We start from the raw sequence: 25,647 nt of genomic DNA, 5'->3' as shown, positions 1-25,647 counted from the left end.
TATTATTTTGATTCATTGGCTTTTTATGATTTAAAACGATGTAAAACATCAAAATTGTGTGCCATTCTATGCAGAAATATTGTTATTTATACTCAAATGTAGCATGTAGGCTATTTTTTGATATTGTAAAAATAAAATAAATTATTTGTTAACCGCTTTTGGGTACATTCAATTTTAATGATATCATAGCCAAACAGGACAAAAACGGCAAATTTTTTGTTTTTTTTAAAACTTTTTTTTCTCAAATTGATCAAACTCCAGTCCGAAACAAAAATATCCAAAACATTTATTTTTATTTTTTTTAACCCTTTTAAAGGTGTTTTGATCAGATGGCATCACAGGTAACATATGTTATGTAAATGTTCACAAATTAAATATTGTGACTTAATTTAAACAAAAGAACCTCAAAGAGTTTAAATAAATAAAAACATTATGTTTCTGTATTTTATTATTTATGTGGGGCACAACAAATCAAAAATAGAATAAGAAAAATAGTATTCTCAATACAATATTTTAATTTGTAAAAAAAACTAATGAAATTTAAAAAGAAACATTTTGTGTGTCCAGGAAGAAGCAAAGTTTATAATTTATTGCCCTATCACTCACTGTAGTAATCTAATTCTTGGTCAACAATGCAATACATACATAATTACCAGATATATAAAAAATTTTTTAAACATTCTACAAAATGTTCAAGCATAAAAATGGCTGAATAAACTAAAAATAACAATACTAGAGAAGTCGTGGTTATTAGATGAGACCAAACCACGTCACGCTGTTCAGTATCCTGGCTACCGATTAGCTGAGCCTCAAGCAGCATTATGGTGCTATATTGGATTAAAAGACTATAGGTGCCTCAAGGGTGTTATTTCATGTTTGGAGGGCTCTCCTAATGTTGAAAAATGTATGTAGAAGGTAATAAATTGTTTTTTTTAAAATACTCTACCTAGTAAAATATTTGATTCATAATTGATGATTCCTACTTTGTGGAAATTCATCTATTGCAGTCATGTTCGGAACCAATTAACAATGATGAACGGGTAGCACTGTTTGGATTTGGGTATTATCGAATAACTGCTAGTGTTTTGTACATCTGTGAAAGAATTGGACATTGAAATTTTTTAATTTAACTTGAAAAAAAAAAAAAAAACGTATAAAAATTAATGTGTTATTGAATAACAAAACCTATTTTACGGCCAAAATACAGCAAAAAAGGACAAAGTTCCCTTAGGATAAATAAAATATAATATAAAAAAACAATTGCGCCAATTTGCTTTGTCACCGTGCAGAGCTAAAATGCATCTTTAATATACAAAGTGTATCAATACTTCAGTATTTATTCTTTTTATTGTACTGACTGTGTGTTTTTATGATTCCTAACTGGGCCATTGAATAGCGGAATTCAACTAATTTGCATTCTCTGTGTCCCTCAGCCCTGTCAGACTGTTTACCAGGTTTTCCACGACGCAGTGACCCGCCTCATCCAATATGGAGTCCTCTACGTGGCGGAGGTCCGTTTCAATGCAGAAATTGTGTTGAGTGGTTTTCGGTGGATATTAAATCCATACAAGTTGTATACTGACTACTCTAAAGTACAAAACCCAAAACCAGTGAAGTTGGCACATTGTGTAAATGGTAAATAAAAACAGAATACAATGATTTGCAAATCCTTTTCAACCTATATTCAATTGAATAGACTGCAAAGACAAGATACTTAACGTTCGAACTGGAAAATTTTATTTTTTGCAAATGTTACCTCATTCGGAATTTAATGCCTGCAACATATTTCAAAAGTGGCAAAAAAGAAAGAAAGTTGAGGAATGCTCATCAAACACTTATTTGGAACATCCCACATGTGAACAGGCTAATTGGGAACAGGTGGGTGCCATGATTGGGTATAAAAGCAGCTTCCATGAAATGCTCAGTCATTCACAAACAAGGATGAGGCGAGGGTCACCACTTTGTCAACAAATGCGTGAGCAAATTGCCCAACAGTTTAAGAACAACATTTCTCAACCAGCTATTGCAAGGAATTTAGGGATTTCACCATATACGGTCCGTAATTTCATCAAAAGGTTCAGAGATTTTGGAGAAATCACTGCACGTCAGCGATGATGTTACGGACCTTCCATCCCTCAGGTGGTACTGCATCAAAAAGCGACATCAATGTGTAAAGGATATCACCACATGGGCTCAGAAACACTTCAGAAAACCACCGTCAGTAACTACAGTTCGTCGCTACATCTGTAAGTGCAAGTTAAAACTCTACTTTGCAAAGCGAAAGCCATTTATCAACAACACCCAGAAATGCCGCCGGCTTCGCTGGGCCTTAGCTCATCTAAGATGGACTGATGCAAAGTGGAAAAGTGTTCTGTGATCTGATGAGTCCACATTTCAAATTGTTTTTGGAAACTGGACTTTGTGTCCTACGGAACAAAGGAAAAGAACCATCCAGATTGAACTAGGCGCAAAGTTCAAAGCCAGCATCTGTGATGGTATGGGGGTGTATTAGTGCCCAAGGCATGGGTAACTTACACATCTGTGAAGGCAACATTAATGCTGAAAGGTACATACAGGTTTTGGAGAAACATATGTTGCCATCCAAGCGAAGTCTTTTTCATGGACGCCCCTGCTTATTTCAGCAAGACAATGCCAAGCCACGTGTTACATCAACGTGGCTTCATAGTAAAAGAGTGTGGGTACTAGACTGGCCTGCCTGTAGTCCAGACCTGTCTTCCATTGAAAATGTGAGGCGCAATAGGAAGCCTAAAATACCACAACGGAGACCCCGGACTGTTGAACAACTTAGGCTGTACATCAAGCAAGAATGGGAAATAATTTCACCTGAAAAGCTTAAAAAAATTGGTCTCCTCAGTTCCCAAAGGTTTACTGCAATGTGTTGCTGCCATTAAATTCTAAGTTAATGATTATTTGCCCAAAAAAAAGTAGTTTCTCAGTTTGAACATTAAATATCTTGTCTTTGCAGTCTATTCAATTGAATATACGTTGAAAAGGATTTGCAAATCATTGTATTCTGTTTTTATTTACAAATTACACAACGTGCCAACTTCACTGGTTTTGGGTTTTGTATACCATTGAGAAGATATTACAAGAAATGCTTGCTGAGATGTCAATATTAATGTGTGCGTGTTGCAGGAGGACCAAGAGGAACTGAGCCCCAGTCCCACGGACGAACCTTGGCCTAAAAAGTTCCCAGAGCCGCTCTCCTGGCGGAGCGACGAGGAGGATGAAGACAGCGACTTTGGAGAGGAGCAGCGTGATCGCTACCTAAAGGTTCGTACTCTTTTTAACATCCGTATCCTCATACTGCTCTCGTCTTTTTTTACCTTTCCTTGTTTACAGGTGAGCCTCTCTGAGGAGCACCAGGACTTCTTTGTGTTCCTGCAGCGGCTGCTCAGCCCTGTGCTGGAGGCCTACAGCGGCGCCGCCATCTTCGTGCACAGTTTGTGTCAGCCCATGGCCGAGTCGGAATACACGCAGCGGCTCTTCAGATACCTGCTGACCCGCACCGAGAAGAGAGTGGCTGCTTATGGTGACTCGCTTACGGTTCCTCACCTAACACGTTCATTTCAAACAGCCTGAGGAAGAAATAAAGGAAAATGTCAGTTTGGTTTAAAGGCAAAATTAATAGATCTTTGGGGGGGGAACCCTACAAAAAAGGATAGGCTCCAACCATACAATATTTTTAGGGCATTGGTTGAATGGTAAACCCAGTTATATTTTAACGCAAATCCAGATGTAGGTGCATATATGAGCACATTTCCCCAGTTTCTATCATTGCAAGAGGGCACATGTACGTATTGTGATCCTTGAGTACACTTGAACCCGACATTGCTAGCCAGATACGCATTTTTCATTTTGAGGTTCAGTTTTCTAAAGCTGTGCATAGGTGGAGTAAAAAAACTTTCGGCCTATCTGAGCGCTGTTTTTTTTCCATTGTGCAGCCCCTCTTTGCAATTGCTTTGTGCTTTCAATTCAGTCCTCCAGGGGAAGTACACATAACATTTCTTCAAGGTTGGCAGATCTTAAATTTGCAGAACTTTTACTGATAAGAACAAATTGTAAAAACTTTAGGAAATATCGCAAAATAATTTGAACTTGATATAAAAATAAGTAAATATATATAATATATATATATATATATATATATATATAAGTATGTGTATATATATAAGTGTTTATATATATATATATATATATATATATATATATATATATATATATATATGTTATACAAAAATACTATACAAAACAATTTTTTAAAAATGTTACTCTAGGGAAGGATTTTTTTTTCCTAAAATATATTTTTTTACATTCAATTTCAATATTTTTGTTTCACATTCTTTCATATATCAACGATACACTGGGAATAATTGTAGTGCATTAGAATAGCGCCAAGGCGAAAATGTCCTCAGGGAGTTAAGAGTGTATTAAAATATTGTGGATTTTTTAAAACTTTTTTTTTTGCTCAGATCTCTTTTCAATTGAGTCCCAAAAAACACTCATGTCATATTTTCTTTTAATACCTTTAAATGCCCATTTGACCTAATTATGTCAGGGTTTTTTTGCTGAAGTGTTGCCATAAAATGAAAATTCGTTTTTTTACAAATCTTATGTATATTTAGGCCGAGTCTTTACCTCAGTACCCAAAACTTTTAATATTTATTTTATGATATATGAAGTCATTTTTTTGCACATTTTTCACCCAAAAAAATACTTAGATCAAATGGGCATTCAAAGGGTTAAAATAAATTAAAAAAATTAAATGTTTACTGTGTTTTATTTAGGACTGAAGTTGATTGAGAAATTTGAGCAAAAAAAGTATGAATCTAAAATAATTTGTATATGGTTTTAACTCCCTATGGATTTTTTCGTACTGGCGCTACTCTATTGCTATTACCAGTAAATAATGCATTCCAAGAAACTGGTCATTATAGGTTTATGTAATAAGGGTTTTTTGTTTTCAGGTGAAAGTGCGACGCATTACTTGGTGAAGAACACAGTGAGGACTTTCAAAGAACTTGGGGTAACATTTAAAATAGACCACCAAAAAAGTAAAACGGGCAAATCAAACCGACCTATTTTTGTTTTTCCTTCAGGTTCTCAAGGAGAGACGAGAGAACCGTGTGACAACGCTGGAGCTGAGCGCCACTTTTCTACCTCAGGCCAACCGCAACAAACTCCTGCACTACATTTTAGGCTTCACGCTGCTGTGACCTGAACAGGCCTCAGTCAAGCTCCCTCCAATAAAAGGGCTTCCACTGGCGACTGATCCCAGGTGCTAAACACTGCGGACTGCTTTACCAGGAAGTGCCTTTGCTTAAAAACAACTACAAAACACTACTTTGCCTACTTTGGTTCCTGCATACCTTTTTAATCTAGTAAGAGTAAGAATCAGTTTGAATCCAAACAAAGCAAGCTGCCTTACATGTACACAAGTAAGTCATAAACATTCGCCATTGACCACAGTAATCAGCAAACATTGATAGTATGTAGTCATAGTGCACTTGTTCCATGTGCATCTTAAGAGCATTCAGTGCTTATGGGGCGACAGCAGAAACTTTTCAATCATAACTGTCATGGAAAGTAAAAAAAAAAATAACTATAAGCCTTCTGGACCAGTTGCAAAGTGAAGTGTCTTACAGGGAAAGCAATACATGTGACATTTCACCATAATGTTTCGGTATTATGAATGTGCTGTATCTTTGGAGTTGTTTACTCTGAAATAGTTGTGCAGAATCTGCGAAGACAAATATTTGTTTACCGTCGGTTTTTTTTTTTTCCTTACCCCAGACACAATGGCTGTAAAATCTGAATTGTATACAGGTTTAGAATCAAAATGTAGGATACGAACAGTATAAAGGTCAAAGTAAGTCACTAATGGGGGAGATGCTATTGTTGTATTTGAAGGCAATGAAATTGTTGACAAACATAGATGTTTATTGAATCTTTAAACTTGCATGTGTTCATGCAGAACTTCCAAGTCTGTGAATGATGGAAATTGTAGATAATTAGGAGCATGTCAAAGGACATAAAAAATAAATAGGACGTACAGGCAGGGTGATAATTTAAGTGAATGCTGAAGTTGGATATTTGTCAAGATAATGCCACTCTTATGTACTGTATTGCATGTTTGTTGACACTTTACTGTAGTACAGGGGTGTCCAAAGTCTGGCATGGGGTTTTTATTGGCTATTTAAAAGAAAAACCTTAATACAGCCAAGGAAGATTATGGCCAAGCTGAAAAGTTTTAATCAAACTCACAGTGGTAAATTCCTTTGTCACATGTTAACACAAATTTTAATATATTTAGCTATTTTACCAAAATATGATCAATGTATCCTTCAGTTTTGGACGCCCCTGCTGTAGACACTACTTAATTTCTTGAATTGTACTTTACAGTCCAAATGTGAATTATTTAGCTGAGAAGGAACCTGCTGAATGTATCTGACCCCCTTGAAAAAGTCGTTGTGATTGTAATTGACTTGGTACAAAATGTGTGGACAAAAGTATTGGGACTCCTCGCCATGACTTCTACAGGAATATAAAATGAAAGGTCAAGTGTAAACTAAGAGGTCCCTACTGATTATTGAATCAAGATGTGTGTCTAAATACTTTTGTCTAATAAACTACATGAGTTGTTAGGAGTGATTGAACAAACACACACAGCTCAGTAAATAGGGGTTCTAAATGCCTGAGCAGGTGTCTTTTTAATGCTTGTTCTTGTGTTTTTTGTGTGCATGTTAACAATTCAGTGTGCAGATCATAAATAAGGGGGGAAAAACACTGTACATTATAATGTAAAACATACCAGATAACACGACAAGACTCACCAGCTACTAAAAATGTCTTTTTTTTTTTTTTTTTTTTGCTTTCTCAAAGCAAAGCACAATTGTCATTAGATTTGTAAATAAATACGTAATAGTATTTTTGATTTTGTATTCTTCGAGGGTCTTCTGCATAGACATGCCCGTAATGGCGTCAGAAACCTGCACTTCCGTGTTGTGGTCACGTGGTGCAGACAAGCGTCCGTATTTGATGTCGTAATAGTCACGTGACACAAACACGAAAGTGACATGGCGCGCAACAAAAGGACATCGCTCGAAGCTTCTTTGTCTCATTAGTGCGCCCCAACTGTCATTATTTGCCTTAAACAAACGGTAGTGATAGGTGTTTTCACACATTTAACATGGCTGTGGCGTCTTTTCGAGCTGCTGTGCTGTTCTTTCTAGTGGTTACATCGGTTCTCGTCGCCGTCCTCATCCAAACCGAGGGTAAGTCCCAACAGCGCCACCAGCTGGTCACGTCTCCCCTAATTGTCACCATTACCCGGCTTGTGTAACCCCCCGCAGCCACGCCGCCTCGACTGGCGGTGACCTCCGTTGGTGTGTTCTCGCTGGTGGGCATGGCGCTGGTCTGGAAGGACCTCCGGTCTAAAGTGAGGGGACATGGCCGGACGTCGAGCAGCCTGCTCGGCCAATACGTGGCCATGAAGGTGGTGGGCTGGCTGGGCAGGCGACAGAGGGCCAAGCTGGAGGGCGACACGGTGGACGTGAGAAGGGTCCAGGAGGACACTCTGATTGGACGACTAAGGAAAAACCAGCAGACGATTTACGGGAAACAGTTTGATTTCAGTTCAATAAAAGGTGAGTGTGAACACAAAGCCTGTTTGACACTTTGATTGATTGATTGAGACTTTTATTAGTAGATTGCACAGTGAAGTACATATTCAGTACAATTGACCACTAAATGGTAACACCCGAATAAGTTTTTCAACTTGTTTAAGTCGGGGTCCACTTAAATTGATTCATGATACAGATATATACTATCAAATATATAATATCATCCTAATACAGTCATCACACAAGATAATCATCAGGGTATATACATTGAATTATTTACAATCTGGGAAGTGGGGGGTAGGTTTGGTTGTTATCATCACTTCATCCATCCATCCATTTTCTACCGCTTATTCCCTTTGGGGTCGCGGGGGGCGCTGGAGCCTATCTCAGCTACAATCGGGCGGAAGGCGGGGTACACCCTGGACAAGTCGCCACCTCATCGCAGGGCCAACACAGATAGACAGACAACATTCACACTCACATCCACACACTAGGGCCAATTTAGTGTTGCCAATCAACCTATCCCCAGGTGCATGTCTTTGGAAGTGGGAGGAAGCCGGAGTACCCGGAGGGAACCCACGCAGTCACGGGGAGGACATGCAAACTCCACACAGAAAGATCCCGAGCCCGCAGTCATCAACAATTGAGAACAGAGAAATGGACATTGAAACAGTGTAGGTCTGGCTTGGTAGGATATGTACAGCAAGTAGTGGACAAAGAGAGAGAGAGATCAGAAGGCATAAGAAAACGTTCTAACAATTTGCATGTTTTAACTGTTCCTCATGTACGGACGGAATTTGGCAAAAGAGCTTTTGGCATTGCTGCTCCTATGGCATGGAATGCATTGCAGACGAAACTGAAACTTACAGAACTACTTCCATTTGGAGCCTTACGTTTTGTCCTGAGGGACAGACAGCGAGAGACGTTTGCACAGTGCCTGTGTTTTTGAAAGGTGTGAATCTTTTTTGTTTTACAGTTCTCTTATGTATTTTAAATAGTATGTCTTAACGTATTATTTTTTTGAAACTGCTCTGTGACATGTGCTGTTGACCTCTTGGCCAGGTCACCCTTGTGAAAGAGATCTTGATCTCAATGGGTTTCTCATCTGGTTAAATGAAGGTTCTAAAAAAGTATCTACATTTGATTATTTACGTTTGATTATTAACAATCCGGGTAGGGTGTTAGTTTAGGGTTGAAGTTGCCTGGAGGTGTGCTTTTATTGCGGTTTTGAAGGAGGATAGAGATGCCCTTTCTTTTACACATGTTGGGAGCGCATTCCACATGGATGTGGCATAGAAAGAGAATGAGTTAAGACCTTTGTTAGATCGGAATCTGGGTTTAACGTGGTTAGTGGAGCTCCCCCTGGTGTTGTGGTTATGGCGGTCATTTACGTTAAGGAAGTAGTTTGACATGTACTTCGGTATCAGGGAGCTGTAGCGGATTTTATAGACTTGTTGTTTTACTCTGTCCTCCACCCTGAGCCAGCCCACTTTGAAAAAGTGGGTAGGAGTGAGGTGTGATCTGGGGTGGAGGTCTAGAAGTAATCTGACTAGCTTGTTCTGGGATGTTTGGAGTTTAGATTTGAGGGTTTTGGAGGTGCTAGGGTACCAGGAGGTGCAAGCGTAATCGAAAAAGGGTTGAACGAGAGTTCCCGCTAGAATCTTCATGGTGCTTTTGTTGACCAGAGAGGAGATTCTATAGAGAAATCTCGTTCGTTGGTTGACCTTTTTGATTACCTTGGTTGCCATTTTATCACAGGAAAGATTAGCCTTACCATACACCACATTTAACCTCTGAGCTTCTGTGGTGGAGCCTGCCATTGAATTATCTCAGGGCATTCAATCGATCACAACTGGGCTGTTTGGTTTGTTTTAGAAGACTTTTCATCATTATCATTTCTTTTTATTCCTTTCATGAAAATGCTCCACAAACCACGTTAAACCCAGATTCCGATCTAACAAAGGTCTTAACTCATTCTCCTTCTATGCCACATCAATATGGAATGCACTTCCAACAGGTGTAAAAGAAAGTGCATCTCTATCCTCCTTCAAAACCGCACTAAAAGAACACCTCCAGGCAACTTCAACCCTAGACTAACACCCTCCCCCCACCACATCCCACCTCCCTGGATTGTTAATAATCAAATGTAATTAATCAAATGTATATACTTGTTCTTATGCTTTCTGAGATCACTATGTTCACTGCTCGCTATACATATCCTACGAAGTCAGACCTACACTGTTTCAATGTCCATTTCTCAGATGATATAATTGTTGATGACTGAAGTACTGATAGCAACCCAACCTAACCCCCCCCCCCCCCCCCCCCTCCACATCCCACACCCTGGATTGTAAACAATTCAATGTATATACTCTGATGATTAACTTGTGGGATGACTGTATTGTGCTAATAGTATATATTTGTACCATGAATTGATTAATGTGGACCCCAACTTAAACAAGTTGAAAAACTTATTCGGGTGTTACCATTTAGTGGTCAATTGTACGGAATATGTACTGTACTGTGCAATCTACTAATACAACTTTCAATCAATCAATCAAAAGCATATATACAAGCCACATACAGTTCACGCTTTCATTGTTTTTTTGTTTCTTATGCATTTCCATGATCAGAAAGGAGGAGATGGAAGAATAATATTCTTAGAATTATCTGCCCCCTTTTTTAACAAATTATTTTAGATTACTTTATCACTTTTCCCTCCACCAACACCGGAACTTCAACATACTTTTTAATTTTTGTTTAAGCATTTTCACAATGACGGGTCCAATCAATATCAAAAATCAGTTTGATATAAAGATAAAGTTAAAAGTTAAAGTACCAATGATTGTCACACACACACGAGGTGGGGCAAAATGGTTCTCTGCATTTGACCCATCACCCTTGATCACCCCCTGGGAGGTGAGGGGAGCAGTGAGCAGCAATGGTGGCCGCGCCCGGGAATCATTTTTTTTGTGATTTAACCCCCAATTCCAACCCTTGATGCTGAGTGCCAAGCAGGGAGGTAATGGCTCCCATTTTTATAGTCTTTGGTATGACTCGGCCGGGGTTTGAACTCACAACCTACCGATCTCAGGGCAGACACTCTAACCACTAGGCCACTAAGTAGGTATATAATGCCAGTTGTCTCTTTTTGTAACTCTTTTTAAATTCAAAAACATTCTTGCAACTTTTTAAGTCTTTCTTTAGAGAATTCCATGCTTTCACACCAGCAACAGACAAGCACATTTGTTTCAAGTTTGTTCGCGCTCTTGGATGTTTAAAGTCACACGGCCTTCTTTTTGCCTCTCATCTGAGTGGACTTCCATCATTTCATGCTCATAGACTTAGATTGTTCAGATCTAGTCTAACCAGTTAATTAGGTACACCGGTACAATCTCTACTGTACTCTTTAAAGCAGACCTGGGCAAATTAAGGCCCGGGGGCCGCATGCGGACAGTTGAGCTTTTCAATCTGGCCTGCCGGACATTCCTAAATAATTGTTTTAGATCTTTAAGATGGAAACTGTAGCTGCCATTATGATGTGCAGTGATGTTTTCAAATGACCGTAAGTCTTGAACTATACAAAGTATTTCAATGGTTGAAATCTGCGCTTTTGCATTATATCCTAGTTCAGGGGTTGGGAACCTTTTTGGCTGAGAGAGCCCATCCACCCATCCATTTTCTACCGCTTGTCCCTTTCGTGGTCGCAAGGGTCGCTGTAGCCTATGTCAGCTGCATTCGGGCGGAAGGCGGGATACACCCTGGACAAGTCGCCACCTCTTTACAAGGCCAACACAGATAGACAGACAACATTCACACTCACATTCACACACGAGGGCCAATTTAGTGTTGCCAATCAACCTATCCCCAGGTGCATGTCTTTGGAGGTGGGAGGAAGCCGGAGCACCCGGAGGGAACCCACGCAGTCACGGGGAGAACATGCAAACTCCACACAGAAAGAACCCGAGCGCAGGATCGAACCTAGGATCTTCGTATTGTAAGGCAGACGCACTAACCCCGCCGTGCTGCCCACGCTGAGAGAGCAATAAAAGCCAATTATTTTCAAATGTATTTCCGTGTGAGACATATAATATTTTTTAACACTGAATAAAACTAAATGTGTGGATTTTTAAGTAAGACCAACATTTTTAGAGTATAATCAGTCTCTTATTCTTTTTAATAACATTGTTATTCTGAAGATAACCAATAATAAATAAAATACTTCTTACCATTAATGCGACTTCGTTAACAGGCGTGGTAGAAAACGGATGGATGGATTAAAATGCATGAGAATGTTTTATATTTTGAACGCTATTTTTCACACTGTGATTACCAGCGGAATTATTCATTAATTACCGTGTTAAGCAATGTCAGCTAAGATTTATCTGAGAGCCAGATGCAGTCATCAAAAGAGCCACATCTGGCTCGAGAGCCATAGGTTCCCTACCCCTGTCCTAGTTACTATGGTAATCTAAGTCACAGCAGCTCAGACGAGGCACCAAGCAGTGTGGGTGGGGAGCGTTTCCACAGAGTGTTTCCAGAGCGGCCAGCCTGAAATGCAGGTGTCAGGGACAGACACAGAAGCAGTTTTTTATAGCAAAGTTCTAAAGCTTAGTGATATATCAGATCTATCAGATTGTAGGTGGGTTTTTTTTTTACCCTTTGCATTTATATTTTGCTGTGTTTGTTGCATTTTTGTTGCGTTTTGCTTGATTGTAAAATATGTCGATCGAGAGAGGGTGTGACATTCATATGTTGTCAATATTCAGTGTTTTATCGTTCATAGTTAATATTGTAAATCCCACATTCTTTATTTTCATGTACATTCTGGGTGTCTCATTCAGTAAAAAAAACGTAAAATTCCATTCTGTTTTTTAAGGTGATCTGTCATAACGTTTTTAGCATTCAATCAGACATTATTGTGAGGTTTTGTATTAGTGTTCCTAAAAATCATATATACCGGCCCCCAGACGAATTTTTTCCTCTAAATTTGGCCCCACCGAGTCAAAATAATTGCCCAGGCCTGCTGTAAAGGAAACTGAACTCATTTTAATGTTGTTTTTCAGTCACAATCCTTATGTAAGACAACAACACGTGTTGTTCATGCATTCTAACTCGTAAATAAAAAGAGTCATTTAAAGTTGCAATTCCCCTTTAAGCAGCGGGAAATTTGTTGCATGTGTGTGTCTGTTGCCTTTGCCATTGTCTTTCTGAAAAACACACCAAATTTCTCACACAGTGCAATGTGCTTTGCAAAACATCCAATGTAACGTTTGGGTGTTTTGCAAAATTCCTGCAAAATGTTGTACACACCTTTAGAGAACTGACCATTACATCACATATCTGTATAAATTGAGCAATATTGGTTAGAAAAATATGGCTGCCATCAACCAAAATGGCTTTGCAGGGAAAGTGCAGAACTTAGCAACTAGTTGAGCATCAAATGATTTTTACAATGTTTTCCCTTCTAATACGATACCAATATTGATCCGATACAATATTAGCACAGATCTTACTGTGGAAGTCGCTACCTAGCGGTCCCACTGACAGACACTTCACAGGATCCAAGCTTGCAGGTTTTAACAAAGTTTTAATGATCATATGTTTTATGAACAGTCTTCTTCTCCCAGAACGTGACTTTTCAGTCGTGTCCGTAACCTCTCTCTCCCTCTGCTCCCGGCCGCTTACTATTAAAGACAACAGATGATTAGATTAACACGTACCACCTGTGAAATCTAATCACCTGCCAGCTGTGTCTCGCCGTCAGCACATGCCCACATGGCGCTCGTCCTCAGTACCTTGGACAGCGGCGGTGACTTTTCCTCCTGCAAGCAGTGCTGACTACACCTCCCCCCACACTTACATACTTAATTTGCCCCATTGGTGACGTCAGCTGATTATCCATATATGGTAGAGATTTACCCAAAGTGCTTTGCACGAGTCTTCCATTGTAGTCTCCGCTGTAATCACTAGGTTTTCTCTATCCTTTTGTGGTGGGGTAGACTGACTCGTACATGCACATGCATCCTCCGCTGTTGCCATTTCTAATACAAAATAGCGTATAGTTCTAACTTATTCTGTCAGTGAACCCGCTTAGGCCTAGGTCGATATTCGATAAGTCAATTAACCGACGATAAATAAAAATAAAGTCGGTAAGTTTTCCTGCGTCAATAAATCGGCATGTGCATGCTACAAGAGCATTCAGGTTTTCGTCGCTTTTAGCGGCTAATTGCGTTTGTACCATAGCAAAATGAAAAGAAGGGGGTGAATGATCTTGTCCTAATAAAGTGCATCACACAGTGTAACTAGTCATCTCAGGGCATTCAAGTGATCGCAACTGGACTTTTTGGTTTGTCTTAGAAGAGGTTTCGTCACTCACCCGAGTAGGCTTCATCAGTTCGCGCTCATTGACTTAGATTGGTCAGATCTAGTCCAGCGGCTGGTGCCAAAACCCCAAATATTTATACTCCAAAAACCAGGAGGGTGTGCCTGGGAAAGGATGGTTTGGCCCTATCGTAGTGAGAAAAACAACTGTTTTGATGCAAACGAGCGCTCTTAGAAAGTGTGTTTAAATACATCGCCAAACACATGCTGCCATTTAATACTGTTATAAAACTAGCATTTTTTAAAAAGTGTTGTCATGTAATGTTCCTCACTCAGAGTCTGCCAAACTTAATTTTGTTTTGCATATGAGCTGTTAATACATCTGTTTAAACTGCAGTGTTTACATTGTTACTTTGCACTTTTGTTGAAGAAGGTCCGAACTTGATTGTCAGTTAAGCAATGTACAACTCCACCTCTGCCTACATGTTCAGAATTGAAGTGCAACTTTGTCAAAGTGCTTTGAGTGCCTTGAAGGTGGAAAAGCGCTACACAAGTACAACCCATTTACCATTTATTCAAGTGTAAAATTTTGCAAACAGACAAAGTATGTTTTACTGTTATTTGTTTGTTCTATTTAACTTAGAGATTTATACTTTTTTCGTTCCAATTACAATGTTAAAATACACGATGGATAGAGGTTTATTGCATTTGAAAGGATATACATACATTATTATATATTATCATTACAATAATGGTTAAATTTGTCTAATAAAATTAATGGCAATAATATCATTTATCGGCAATGATCTGTAGTTTAATATATCGCCAAGCAAAATGTATTATTGACCCAGGCCTACTCACTCGTAATGGAAGCGCTAAAAAGCACAACACAGATGGCAGGGAGAAGACACTGTCGAAGTGGGGCCACTTAAGACAAAACGGCACATCTCGAAGAGACAGTCAGAAAGAAGGTTAAACGGTCTGTAAAACACAATCCATGCAAAATGTTTGCAAAAGAACCACAGTCGCATGTTATGAAGAACACAATGAGTGTTTTAAATGTTTAAAAAAAATCATAATGTGATCCCTTTTAGGGGACTGACAAGCACATGTCTGTAAATTTTTGGCAAGATTGGTTGGGAAAAAAAATGGCTGCCATCAACTAAAGTGTGGGACTTGGCAACAAATTTTCCATAGCTAATTGAGCCTCTAATGGTACCGTATTTTTCGGACTATAAGTCGCAGTTTTTTTCATAGTTTGGCCGGGGGTGCGACTTATACTCAGGAGCGACTTATGTGTGAAATTATTAACACATTACCGTAAAATATCAAATAATATTATTGAGCTCATTCACGTAAGAGACTAGACGTATAAGATTTCATGGGATTTAGCGATTAGGAGTGACAGATTGTTTGGTAAACGTATAGCATGTTCTATATGTTGTAGTTATTTGAATGACTCTTACCATAATATGTTACGTTAACATACCAGGCACGTTCTCAGTTGGTTATTTATGCCTCATATAACGTACACTTATTCAGCCTGTTGTTCACTATTCTTTATTTATTTTAAATTGCCTTTCAAATGTCTATTCTTGGTGTTGGGTTTTATCAAATAAATTTCCTCAAAAAATGCGACTTATACTCCACTGCGACTTATTTATGTTTTTTTCCTTCTTTATTATGCATTTTCGGCCGGTGTGACTTATACTCCGAAAAATACGGTAATTACAACTGTTTACTTCCAATACGATACGGCTATTGATCCAATATGATATCAGCACAAATCTTACATACTTTTATTATTTTTGTCGTCTGGAATATTGAAAAAAGGCTTGATTAAGTGAAATGACTTGACAGAAAACAATGGTAGGTATGAAAAACGTTAACTTATACTTATTCACGGTCGAGGTAGAGTGGTAATTGTTTTTTCTTTTGCCACTAGGTGTGGCAATTTCACACATAAGTCGCTCCTGAGTATAAGTCGCACCCCCGGCCAAACTATGAAAAAAACTGCGACTTATAGTCCGAAAAATACGGTACCATTAGAGACTCAATTAGCTATGGAAAATTTGTTGCCAAGTCCCACACTTTAGTTGATGGCAGCCATTTTTTTTTCAACCAATCTTGCCCAAAATTTACAGACATGTGCTTGTCAGTCCCCTAAAAGGGATCACATTATGGTTTTTTTAAACATTTAAAACACTCATTGTGGTCTTCATAACATGCGACTGTGGTTCTTTTGCAAACATTTTTCATGGATTGTGTTTTACAGACCGTTTAACCTTCTTTCTGACTGTCTCTTCGAGATGTGCCGTTTTGTCTTAAGTGGCCATCTGTGTTGTGCTTTTTAGCGCTTCCATTACGAGTGAGTAGGCCTGGGTCGATAATAAATTTTGCTTGGCGATATATTGACCTACAGATCATTGCCGATAAATGATATTATTGCCATTAATTTTATTAGACAAATTTAATCATTATTGTAATGATAATATATAATAATGTATGTGTATCCTTTCAAATGCAATAAACCTCTATCCATCGTGTATTTTAACATTGTAATTGGAACGAAAAAAGTATAAATCTCTAAGTTAAATAGAACAAACAAATAACAGTAAAACATACTTTGTCTGTTTGCAAAATTTTACACTTGAATAAATGGTAAATGGGTTGTACTTGTGTAGCGCTTTTCTACCTTCAAGGCACTCAAAGCACTTTGACAAAGTTGCACTTCAATTCTGAACATGTAGGCAGAGGTGGAGTTGTACATTGCTTAACTGACAATCAAGTTCGGACCTTCTTAAACAAAAGTGAAAAGTAACAATGTAAACACTGCAGTTTAAACAGATGTATTAACAGCTCATATGCAAAACAAAATTAAGTTTGGCAGACTCTGAGTGAGGAACATGACATGACAACACTTTTTAAAAAATGCTAGTTTTATAACAGTATTAAATGGCAGCATGTGTTTGGCGATGTATTTAAACACACTTTCTAAGAGCGCTCGTTTACATCAAAACAGTTGTTTTTCTCACTACGATAGGGCGAAACCATCCTTGACCAGGTACACCCTCCTGGTTTTTGGAATATAAATATTTGGGGTTTTGGCACCAGCCGCTGGACTAGATCTCGACACAGTAATTCATTAAGTTAAGCTCATGACAGAGTAAATTGAATGATGCGGACACGTTTGTTACTGGGTACTTTCTAATACGCTTCTGCTTTGCAGACTTTGTGTCTGTAAGTAAGATGCAACTATAATTATTTGATACTTGTTTATATTGACAAATGTGGTGTTTTTAGACTGAAATATTGTTCATTTAAGGACACCTGTTTTGTATTTGATACTGTGTGCTTATCTGTTATGTAGCTGCTAGATCCTAGTATCGTACCGTGCTTACTTTTGTAAATGACTTGACTAAAATATAAGAAAAGACCAACTTCGTGTGTCTATTGGAGGGCATTTTAACAGAATGCTCAGCCAGTGTTAATAGCGCTGATGAGTTCATTATAAACACAGTACAACAAGTTTTACACCTAGAGCTGAGTAGCAACATTTTAACAGGCATTCAGAGGTAGATAAAGCTGCTTGATGCTGCCCATTCATAATTCTTCTAAATGCAGCTTAAATACATCTTGTGGAATTTATTTAAAAAATAACCTACATCAGGAGGTTGCCTACAGCCACAGCTGTTTAGGCCAATTTTTGAGCTGCTTTTTCAGGCCTTGCTCCCGACAGACGACTTGTCAAGTAAATTGAATCGATGTATTAAGTGGAGCATTTATGCATATTTTCAGACAGCGCCACCTTTCGGGCGCGCCACCCCATCACAACGTACGCGCACTATCGTGAGCTCATAGATCGTGTGGCGGTGGGGGAGGAGAAGGTGATCACTGCTGAGAAGGTCCTAATCCTGGCTATGACTTCTGGGACCTCTGGGCCCAGCGCCATGCTGCTCAGCACCAGGGACACCAACGCAGAGTTCTTCCTGCAGGTATGCAAATGCAAACTCTTCAATGCATGTCGAAACAGTCCAAAAAGGTCAAGATTGTTTTTATAGGGCGTGGCTGTGTGTCTCGACGCCATGCGCCATGCGTTCCCAGCCACAGACAGCCTTCAGCGCACCACAAAGTTCTTCTACACGCCAACGTTTCGCCAGTCCGAGGCCGGCATTCCTATCGGGCCCAATTCCTCCACACCAGCCTCCTCTCGCCACATGCTCAACCTCTACACCACGCCGGCGCCCGCCTTCCAGGTGCCACATTCACAATGGAAGCCATTCTCTTCTTTTCTGTGACATTGTGACTCTGCCTCTCGTTTCAGGTTCCTAGCGAGAAGGACACACTCTACCTCCATCTCCTCTTTGCACTCAAAGACCCAAGTGTGGGGACACTGGAGTCCAACTTTGCCTCCACTGTCTTCTACGCCTTCCGCGCTTTGCAGGTATGTGCCGTGATGCACCTCAAGTCCAAAAGTACACTAAACATTAGGCACATTTCTACCTCAGGAGCGCTGGCAGGAACTGGTAGAAGACATCGAGCGAGGGAAGGTGAGCGCTGCTCTGAATCTGGAGCCTGATGTTAGACTCAAGCTTGAAGCTCTCATGAAGCCGGACCCCAAGAGAGCCTCTGAGCTGCAGGCACACTTCGAGGCAGGCTTTCAGGGAATCGCCAAGCGTCTTTGGCCTGACCTCCACCTGGTTCTTGCCGTTGACTCGGGCTCCAATCAGATTTATGGGGAGATGTTGAGGGCAAATTACTGCCAAGGAATCCCTTTCTACTCGCCTTTCTACGCCGCTACTGAAGGTAAACAGGTCTTATAATTGCATCGTGGAAATTAATTTATACTTAACAGTAGTGTGCACACGAGTTTAAAAACATGTCAAACACAAAATAAAGCATTCAAACTATTGGTTGCAAAGAAAAAGTATTATGCAAAGATAAAGTATTAAGAATGCACTGTAAATACGAGAGGGCAAATAATAGTCCTATTATTAAAAAAATGAAATATTTTTTACGTCAGAGTGTGCATGTGAATTAAGTTTATTTTTTAAAAGTATATGTAAATTACAATGGGTTTTTTTCTCTTTAAAAAAAGTTATATGAAATGTAAATGCTAATATGGTAATTAAGTTAAACTCTTAAATTATGTAATGTAAAAAATTTTCTACACAAAAAGTCATTACATAAATTTAAATTTTCTCTTTTTTTTTTGCGTTTTTTTGTATTGAATTAAGTTAAAACGTTTAAATAGTTTATTTTGAGAAATAGTTTTAATGTTAGACAAAATATAGGATATGTATTTTTATTTCAAGTATTCCAAGAATTAAGTTGTATTTTTTTCAGGAAAAACAATTATTTCATGAATACAATTTTTGATATCATTAAATATTAGTTAAATAATATGATTTTTTAAAATATATATATATTTTTTTACCATAAAAAAACCTTAAAATTATTTTATGGTTATCACTTGTACAATTGTGTTGTTTTTACTGTAATATTATTTATTTATTTATTTTCACAACATTATGGCATCTTTCTTTGACATATCACATTTTTTTCAATGATAAAATAAAGACATATTATGAAGTAAAATTCTATATGTTTTTATTTGTTACCATTTGGAAAATTGTACTTTTCTACTGTAATATTATATTTCTTTTTACAATAATATGGTATTTTATTTTGTAGTTGTTTGACTCTATTCACATAGGTTTTTTAATCATAACATAAAGGCTTAATATAAAGTAAATATATATTTTTTACTGATACCACTTGTATTTTAATTTTTTTTACTGTGTAATAACTTTTTTTTTTCACAGTGTTATGTCATTTTTATTCATAGTTGTTAGACCTAATTCACTTTTTTATGGTCCCCTTAAAAAACATTTGTATCAATCATTACATCATGTTTTAACATAAATGTTAAAAGTGGAGCCTGGGCCTCTGCAGGCTTGATCGGGGTGAACCTGTGGCCCGAGGACCCGAGGCGGCGCTACCTGCTGTGCCCTCGCTCCATGTTCTGCGAGTTCCTGCCAGAGAGCAGCTTGGAGGAGGAGACGCCCCCTACCCTACTAATGGAGGAGGTAAAGGAGGGGCACAACTATGAGCTGGTCATCACCAACGCAGCCGGCCTCTTCAGGTGGGCTCACTGGGACAATTCTGCTGCCTTCAGTGACATTTTGCCATGAAATACGTTTGTTTTGTTGCAGATATCGTATTGGAGACATTGTGAAAGTGGCTGGATTCCACAACAGATGTCCGATTGTTGAGTTTCAATACAGGTAAACATCTTCATTAGGTGCAGAAGCTGATGCTATCCAAAAGGAGAGCTGCCTGTAAAAAGATAACTAGGTAGACAATCACAATGTATCCCCGCCTGGCATTTACTGCCTTTTTTAATGTATGAAAGCACAATTACAGTGAGGAATTTAGTAGATACCTCTTTTATTCAACATATTTACATTTACCGGTACATACATATATATATAACATATATCATACATTTGTTAAAGCTTATGGAGTTACGGGTGTTGCGCTATATTATAAGTTCAGTTATTTACAATCTCTGCCTTTTGCAAAGTTAAAGTAAGTTAAAGTATCACTGATAGTCACACACACACACACACACACACACACACACACACACACACACACACACACACACTAGGTGTGGTGAAATTACCCTCTGGGTTTGACCCATCCCCTTGTTCCACCCCTTGAGAGGTGAGGGGAGCAGTGAGCAGCAGCGGTGGCCATGCTCGGGAATCATTTTGGTGATTTAACCCCCAATTCCAACCCTTGATGCTGAGTGCCAAGCAGGGAGGTAATTACAAAAATAATTTTGATGGATACTGTGAGAAGAAAAGTATTATTGAAACACTATGTAGTTCTTTGTCGTGTTTTTTTCAATATTTTGGTGAGCTTATTTTATAAATATATTTTTTGGGACAATACTACACTTTTTTTTTTTTTTTTTCATTATTTAAAAAATATTTTGTCTAAATAATATTTAGTAATTATATATGCAAATTTAATATATATTAATTAAACACAATATTAAGTGTTAACTGGGTGAAATGTGTGTTTTTTTTAGGGGGGCATTACAGAAAGTGCATTGATGAAAATGCAATTGACCCAATCCTCCACTAGGTAGTGCTCCTGTACTCTATTGGTGCTTTCATCCGCTTGTGTATTGGAACGTATGATGAGATGTCATGGGGTATTCTTTGTGGTTGTCCATGACAAAGTGTTATCTATGCATATTAATTAGATTGTGCAAGTGTGCCTAATGTTGTGTCAAAGTGGGGATAACAAAACAAGTGTCCTTCTAGGCGTGGTCAGATGTTGAACGTACGTGGGGAGAAAGTGTCCGAGGCGTTGTTCCTTAACGCTTTAAAGAAAGCTGTCACTCAGTGGCCCGGCGCTCAGCTGGTTGATTACTGCTGTGCAGAGAGCGGCATTCTGGGTAATAAAAAAAAAAATAGACATTAGTAATCAGTTTCCTGTGGTACTAAATGATTGCATTTTGTAGGAGACTCCACTGGGGCCAGTGACCCGCACTACCAAGTCTTCATTGAGCTGAAAGGTGTAAGGAACCTCACAGAAGAGCAACGCTACAAGGTTTTTTGTTGCTTTTTTATCCAAAAAGTTTATATTTCAAGCACCGGCTCCAAAACACAAGTCAATACACACTAGGGTTGTAATAGTATGAAAATGTTACGGTATTCACAGTATTAAGGCCACTGTACAATACTTTTGTGGTATATGTCCAAAAAAAAGACTTAAAAATGCCATAGTTTGTAAAATAAAGTGGCAGGAATGTTTAGGATAAACAAATTGAACACACATAATGCTAAAATGTTCTAATCATACCACAAACATGTATTTTAAGTGCAAATAATTGTGCAGGAACATCCACTGTTTCAAGCAAATATTAAAAAAACTTACAGTTGAGTGACTTTAAAGTGACCCGTGATCTCGTGTAAAACAGTACCGTAATGTTCACGTTAGTGTCTTTCAACTTTAAATTTCTGACAAGCATCCATCCATCCATTTTCTACCGCTTATTCCCTTCGGGGTCGCGGGGGGTGCTGGAGCCTATCTCAGCTACAATCGGGCGGAAGGCGGGGTACACCCTGGACAAGTCGCTAACTCATCACAGGGCCAACACAGATAGACAGACAACATTCACACTCACAATCATACACTAGGGCCAATTTAGTGTTGCCAATGAACCTATCCCCAGGTGCATGTCTTTGGAGGTGGGAGGAAGCCGGAGTACCCGGAGGGAACCCACGCAGTCACGGGGAGAACATGCAAACTCCACACAGAAAGATCCCGATCCCGGGATTGAACCCAGGACTACTCAGGACCTTCGTATTGTGAGGCAGACGCACTAACCCCTCTTCCACCGTGCTGCCTTCTGAGAAGCAGTGTCCTCCAAAGTGAACACTTTTTATCAGTCTAGAATAATCTGTTTCTCTGAAAAGTTAACTAACAATTTCACTTTTAATAATGTAAATACCTCACAACCTGATGTTTGGCTTCGCTGGCTTCAAATATATTTTCTGGGTGATTTATGAGGTGGCGACTTGTCCAGGGTGTACGCTGCCTTTCGCCCGAGTTCAGCTGGATAGGCTCCAACACATTCCACCCCCCGTGACCTCGAAGGATACAAGCAGTGGAAAATGGATGGATGGGTTAAGGATTTATCAAGAAGTTTTTCAATTTTGTTAGGATTTACCGCCATGTACAGTTTTTTTTGTGATTTCCCTCCATGCGACGTGACCGGCTAGCTGTGTCTCCTTGGAAACGCTCGAGACCAATGCAGAATGCAGACTTTCTTACCTCTGCAAAAGCGATTATGTTTGGGTTTGCTTGCAACATAACTCAAAATGTTATGGACAGATTTTAAAGAAATTGCTCTCATCTACTACGAACACACTTCACCTCCTGCTTATGACATTCCAAGCCCCCACCTTGCCGGTGCCTCGCTGCGCAGAGGAGTCTGGGAGATGTAATTTATATTTAGACTCTGCCAACGCTATAGGGCCAGAAAAAATTTACACACCAAGTTTTTGTTTGATACCGTTACGTGTCCCGGCATTGTTGTGAAGACTTTGAAACATAAATACTGCGGTATCTACAATAGACAGAACTTTTTTTAATTTTAATTTTATTGATAAATGTTTTGTTAATAACTACATTAAAATAAACTACACATGTGATTGGCAACACTAAATTGGCCCTAGTGTGTGAATGTGAGTGTGAATGTTGTCTGTCTATCTGTGTTGGCCCTGTGATGAGGTGGTGACTTGTCCAGGGTGTACCTCACCTTCCGCCCTAATGCAGCTGAGATAGGCTCCAGCACCCCCCGCGACCCCAAAAAGGGACAAGCGGTAGAAAATGGATGTATATTCGTTTTTGAAACAATGTTCGTTAATATACTATCAGTTTGTTTTAGTCTGACATCACCCTGGTGTCAAAGTGCGTAAATTAAGTGACAAACTATGTCAACAAGCTTTATCACTCGGGAGAAACATCTAAGTTCAAACTGAATGAGGACAGCAGGTAATTTGGTTTGGTCACTTGGGAAATGCTTATGTTACAAGGAGAAGTTTATTGTTTCATCATTCTGGATTTAATTTAAAATTTCATTTTTCTTTTAAGATTGACATTTAAGCATTGTTGTTCCAGCACATTGTGGAGTGAAGTTCAAAATTCGCTGTTTCGTCATTTTGGAATAAAGTAAAAATGTTGCCATTTTGGAAAGTTACAAAACGTATCGTTCTGTCAAATTGTGGATTTCAGTTTAAAATTTGTTGTTCCGTCATTTTGAATGAAAGTTTAAAATTTGTTGTTCTGTCACATCGTGGATTAAAATTCAAAGTTTGTTGTTCCCTCACATTGGGGTCAAAAGTTCAAAGTTTGTTGTTCTGTGATATTGGAATAGAGTAGTAAAAAGTTAATTGTTCCGTCATAGTGTGTTTAAATTAAACGTAACAATCCAAAACTTTCCACAATGGCACCGAAGACATTGGGTATTGGCATCCGGTGACTTGTGTAAGTAAGACTTGAATAAAAATAGGAGATTGCAGCATAAATAGACCAGAAAAAGATGCTGCACCTGTTACTTATGGACATTAAACATTGCTAATATTAACTTCTCTCTGGTGTTAGTATTCATTTTTTTGTAATATTTTGCTTCATACAATTAGCTTACTGTGAGCTCTGATGCAAACATCTCTCACTTCTGTCACAGGTAATGACAGAAACAAGCTTGTCTGTCATCTTTAAAAGTTTAGGCACTATTAATTTCAATGTTTTTTGTTGTTGTTGTTCCTTCCGTCTAGTTGGACGTGTGCCTCCAACAGGCCTCGGCAGTGTACAGGTCCTATCGCAGCAAAGGCAGCATCGGACCAATGAGGGTGCAGCTGGTGGCCCACGGTGCGTTCAGTGAACTCTGTAAGCAGATGATGAGCTTTTCCAACACCTCTCCCAACACCTTCAAAATGCACCGGGTGTTGCGGCGGAAGGAATATGCCGACTTCCTCTTGGGGAAAACGGTCTCTTGAACACTTGCAGGCGCACTGCCGTGCATGATGGGATTATCCACCATGCACAGCAGTAAAAGGTGATTTCATTGCTAGTGCCTTCAACTCAGCACTTACTATTACTGTGTTCCACCAGCACCCATTGGATTGTTTCATGTTGCGTTTGGAACATTTTAACAATATTTTTTTGTGAATTAGCCAATTAATTTGATACAAATGTATGATAGGTGGAACCACAGTGGGATACGGTATCAGTCATCTTCAACATTTATACATATTTATTCTGTACAGTTCATTATATTATTACATTTTCATTAAAATTAATCATAACTATTTTTAATTTAACGTGTCCGTACGTTATTTGACTTTCAGGTTTTACTCTATGAAACGCAGAGTCCAAAGTCTGGCCTTGGGGTCAATTGCGTTTTTTTTTTTATTTGTCTGTGGTAGGTATTTTTATTTGATATTTGTGTAATTATCAAAACTATATTTTCTCTCAGTCCCAGCACCATCCAAAAAGTAGATCAATAATTGTATCAGTTGTTTTTTTTATTTTAAATGTACACAATTACAGTAAAACTAGATTTTAGATTTTAGATTTAAAATTAGATTTTTCATTAAATATGCCCAATGTATATTTTTACACAGCTAGTAACATTATGGTAAAGCCAATTACAAACATTTTTAAAAAACTTCACATTTTTTAAAATGACATTTTAAAAAAAATGTTCAATGTAATGTTTTTTTTTTTGAGTTTGTTTTAGGTTGAGGGTCTCCAACTTTCATCACAATTAAAGCTTTGACAAAATGAAGAAGAAGAAAGGTGAGCTATTTAAGTTGTATTTCTATAACTGGAAAATGTGTTATCATATTTTATGTACAAATCAGATCTCTTTATGTTAATTTGTCATTTAAACATAGGCATATTGTCAGAATTGAAGGGTTCTAAAAAACACAAAGTTCATGCGAATATTGTTTGACCCTTTGGTGGGCTACTCAAAGTCTGCAAGCGCCAAAAATGATCTGTTCCTGTAGCCTATGTGGGCAGCAGTGGTACTTAATTGTAATACACATTTTCACCACCAATGGTAGTAATGACAATCTCAAACAAACAAAAGAAG

General features: G+C 38.6%; 2 protein-coding genes across 3 annotated transcripts in view; both read left to right on the top strand.

Moving 5' to 3' along the window:
* Positions 1–5,803, top strand: part of gpam (glycerol-3-phosphate acyltransferase, mitochondrial) — a 46,230-nt gene extending 40,427 nt beyond the window's left edge. For both annotated transcript variants that reach the window (XM_061966664.2, XM_061966663.2), the window contains exons 17-21: positions 1,434–1,511; positions 3,157–3,294; positions 3,364–3,553; positions 4,989–5,047; positions 5,121–5,803. In XM_061966664.2, the coding sequence (XP_061822648.1) occupies positions 1,434–1,511; positions 3,157–3,294; positions 3,364–3,553; positions 4,989–5,047; positions 5,121–5,237 (582 nt within the window). In that variant the 3' untranslated portion in view covers positions 5,238–5,803. The remainder of the gene's footprint in view (positions 1–1,433; positions 1,512–3,156; positions 3,295–3,363; positions 3,554–4,988; positions 5,048–5,120) is intronic.
* A 1,251-nt stretch (positions 5,804–7,054) lies between these two features.
* On the top strand, positions 7,055–24,899 carry ghdc (GH3 domain containing). Its single transcript, XM_061966665.2, has 11 exons — positions 7,055–7,295; positions 7,374–7,667; positions 17,766–17,962; positions 18,029–18,223; positions 18,292–18,411; positions 18,476–18,773; positions 19,923–20,112; positions 20,183–20,254; positions 21,305–21,438; positions 21,505–21,593; positions 24,326–24,899. The coding sequence occupies exons 1-11, from the start codon at positions 7,211–7,213 to the stop codon at positions 24,545–24,547; spliced, it is 1,896 nt and encodes a 631-aa protein (XP_061822649.1). The 5' UTR covers positions 7,055–7,210; the 3' UTR covers positions 24,548–24,899.
* The last annotated feature ends 748 nt before the right edge of the window (positions 24,900–25,647 follow it).

The sequence above is a fragment of the Nerophis lumbriciformis genome, linkage group LG11 (assembly GCF_033978685.3).
Source record: "Nerophis lumbriciformis linkage group LG11, RoL_Nlum_v2.1, whole genome shotgun sequence".
Taxonomy (NCBI): domain Eukaryota; kingdom Metazoa; phylum Chordata; class Actinopteri; order Syngnathiformes; family Syngnathidae; genus Nerophis; species Nerophis lumbriciformis.
This window is presented reverse-complemented; position numbering and strand designations above follow the sequence as displayed.

Coding starts and splice junctions, on each gene's coding strand:
- ghdc (XM_061966665.2), top strand. CDS start 7,211: ATGGCTGTGGCGTCTTTTCGAGCTGCTGTGCTGTTCTTTCTAGTGGTT. Junction 18,224..18,291: donor CGCCGGCGCCCGCCTTCCAG/GTGCCACATTCA, acceptor CTCTCGTTTCAG/GTTCCTAGCGAGAAGGACAC. Junction 21,594..24,325: donor CAGAAGAGCAACGCTACAAG/GTTTTTTGTTGC, acceptor CCTTCCGTCTAG/TTGGACGTGTGCCTCCAACA.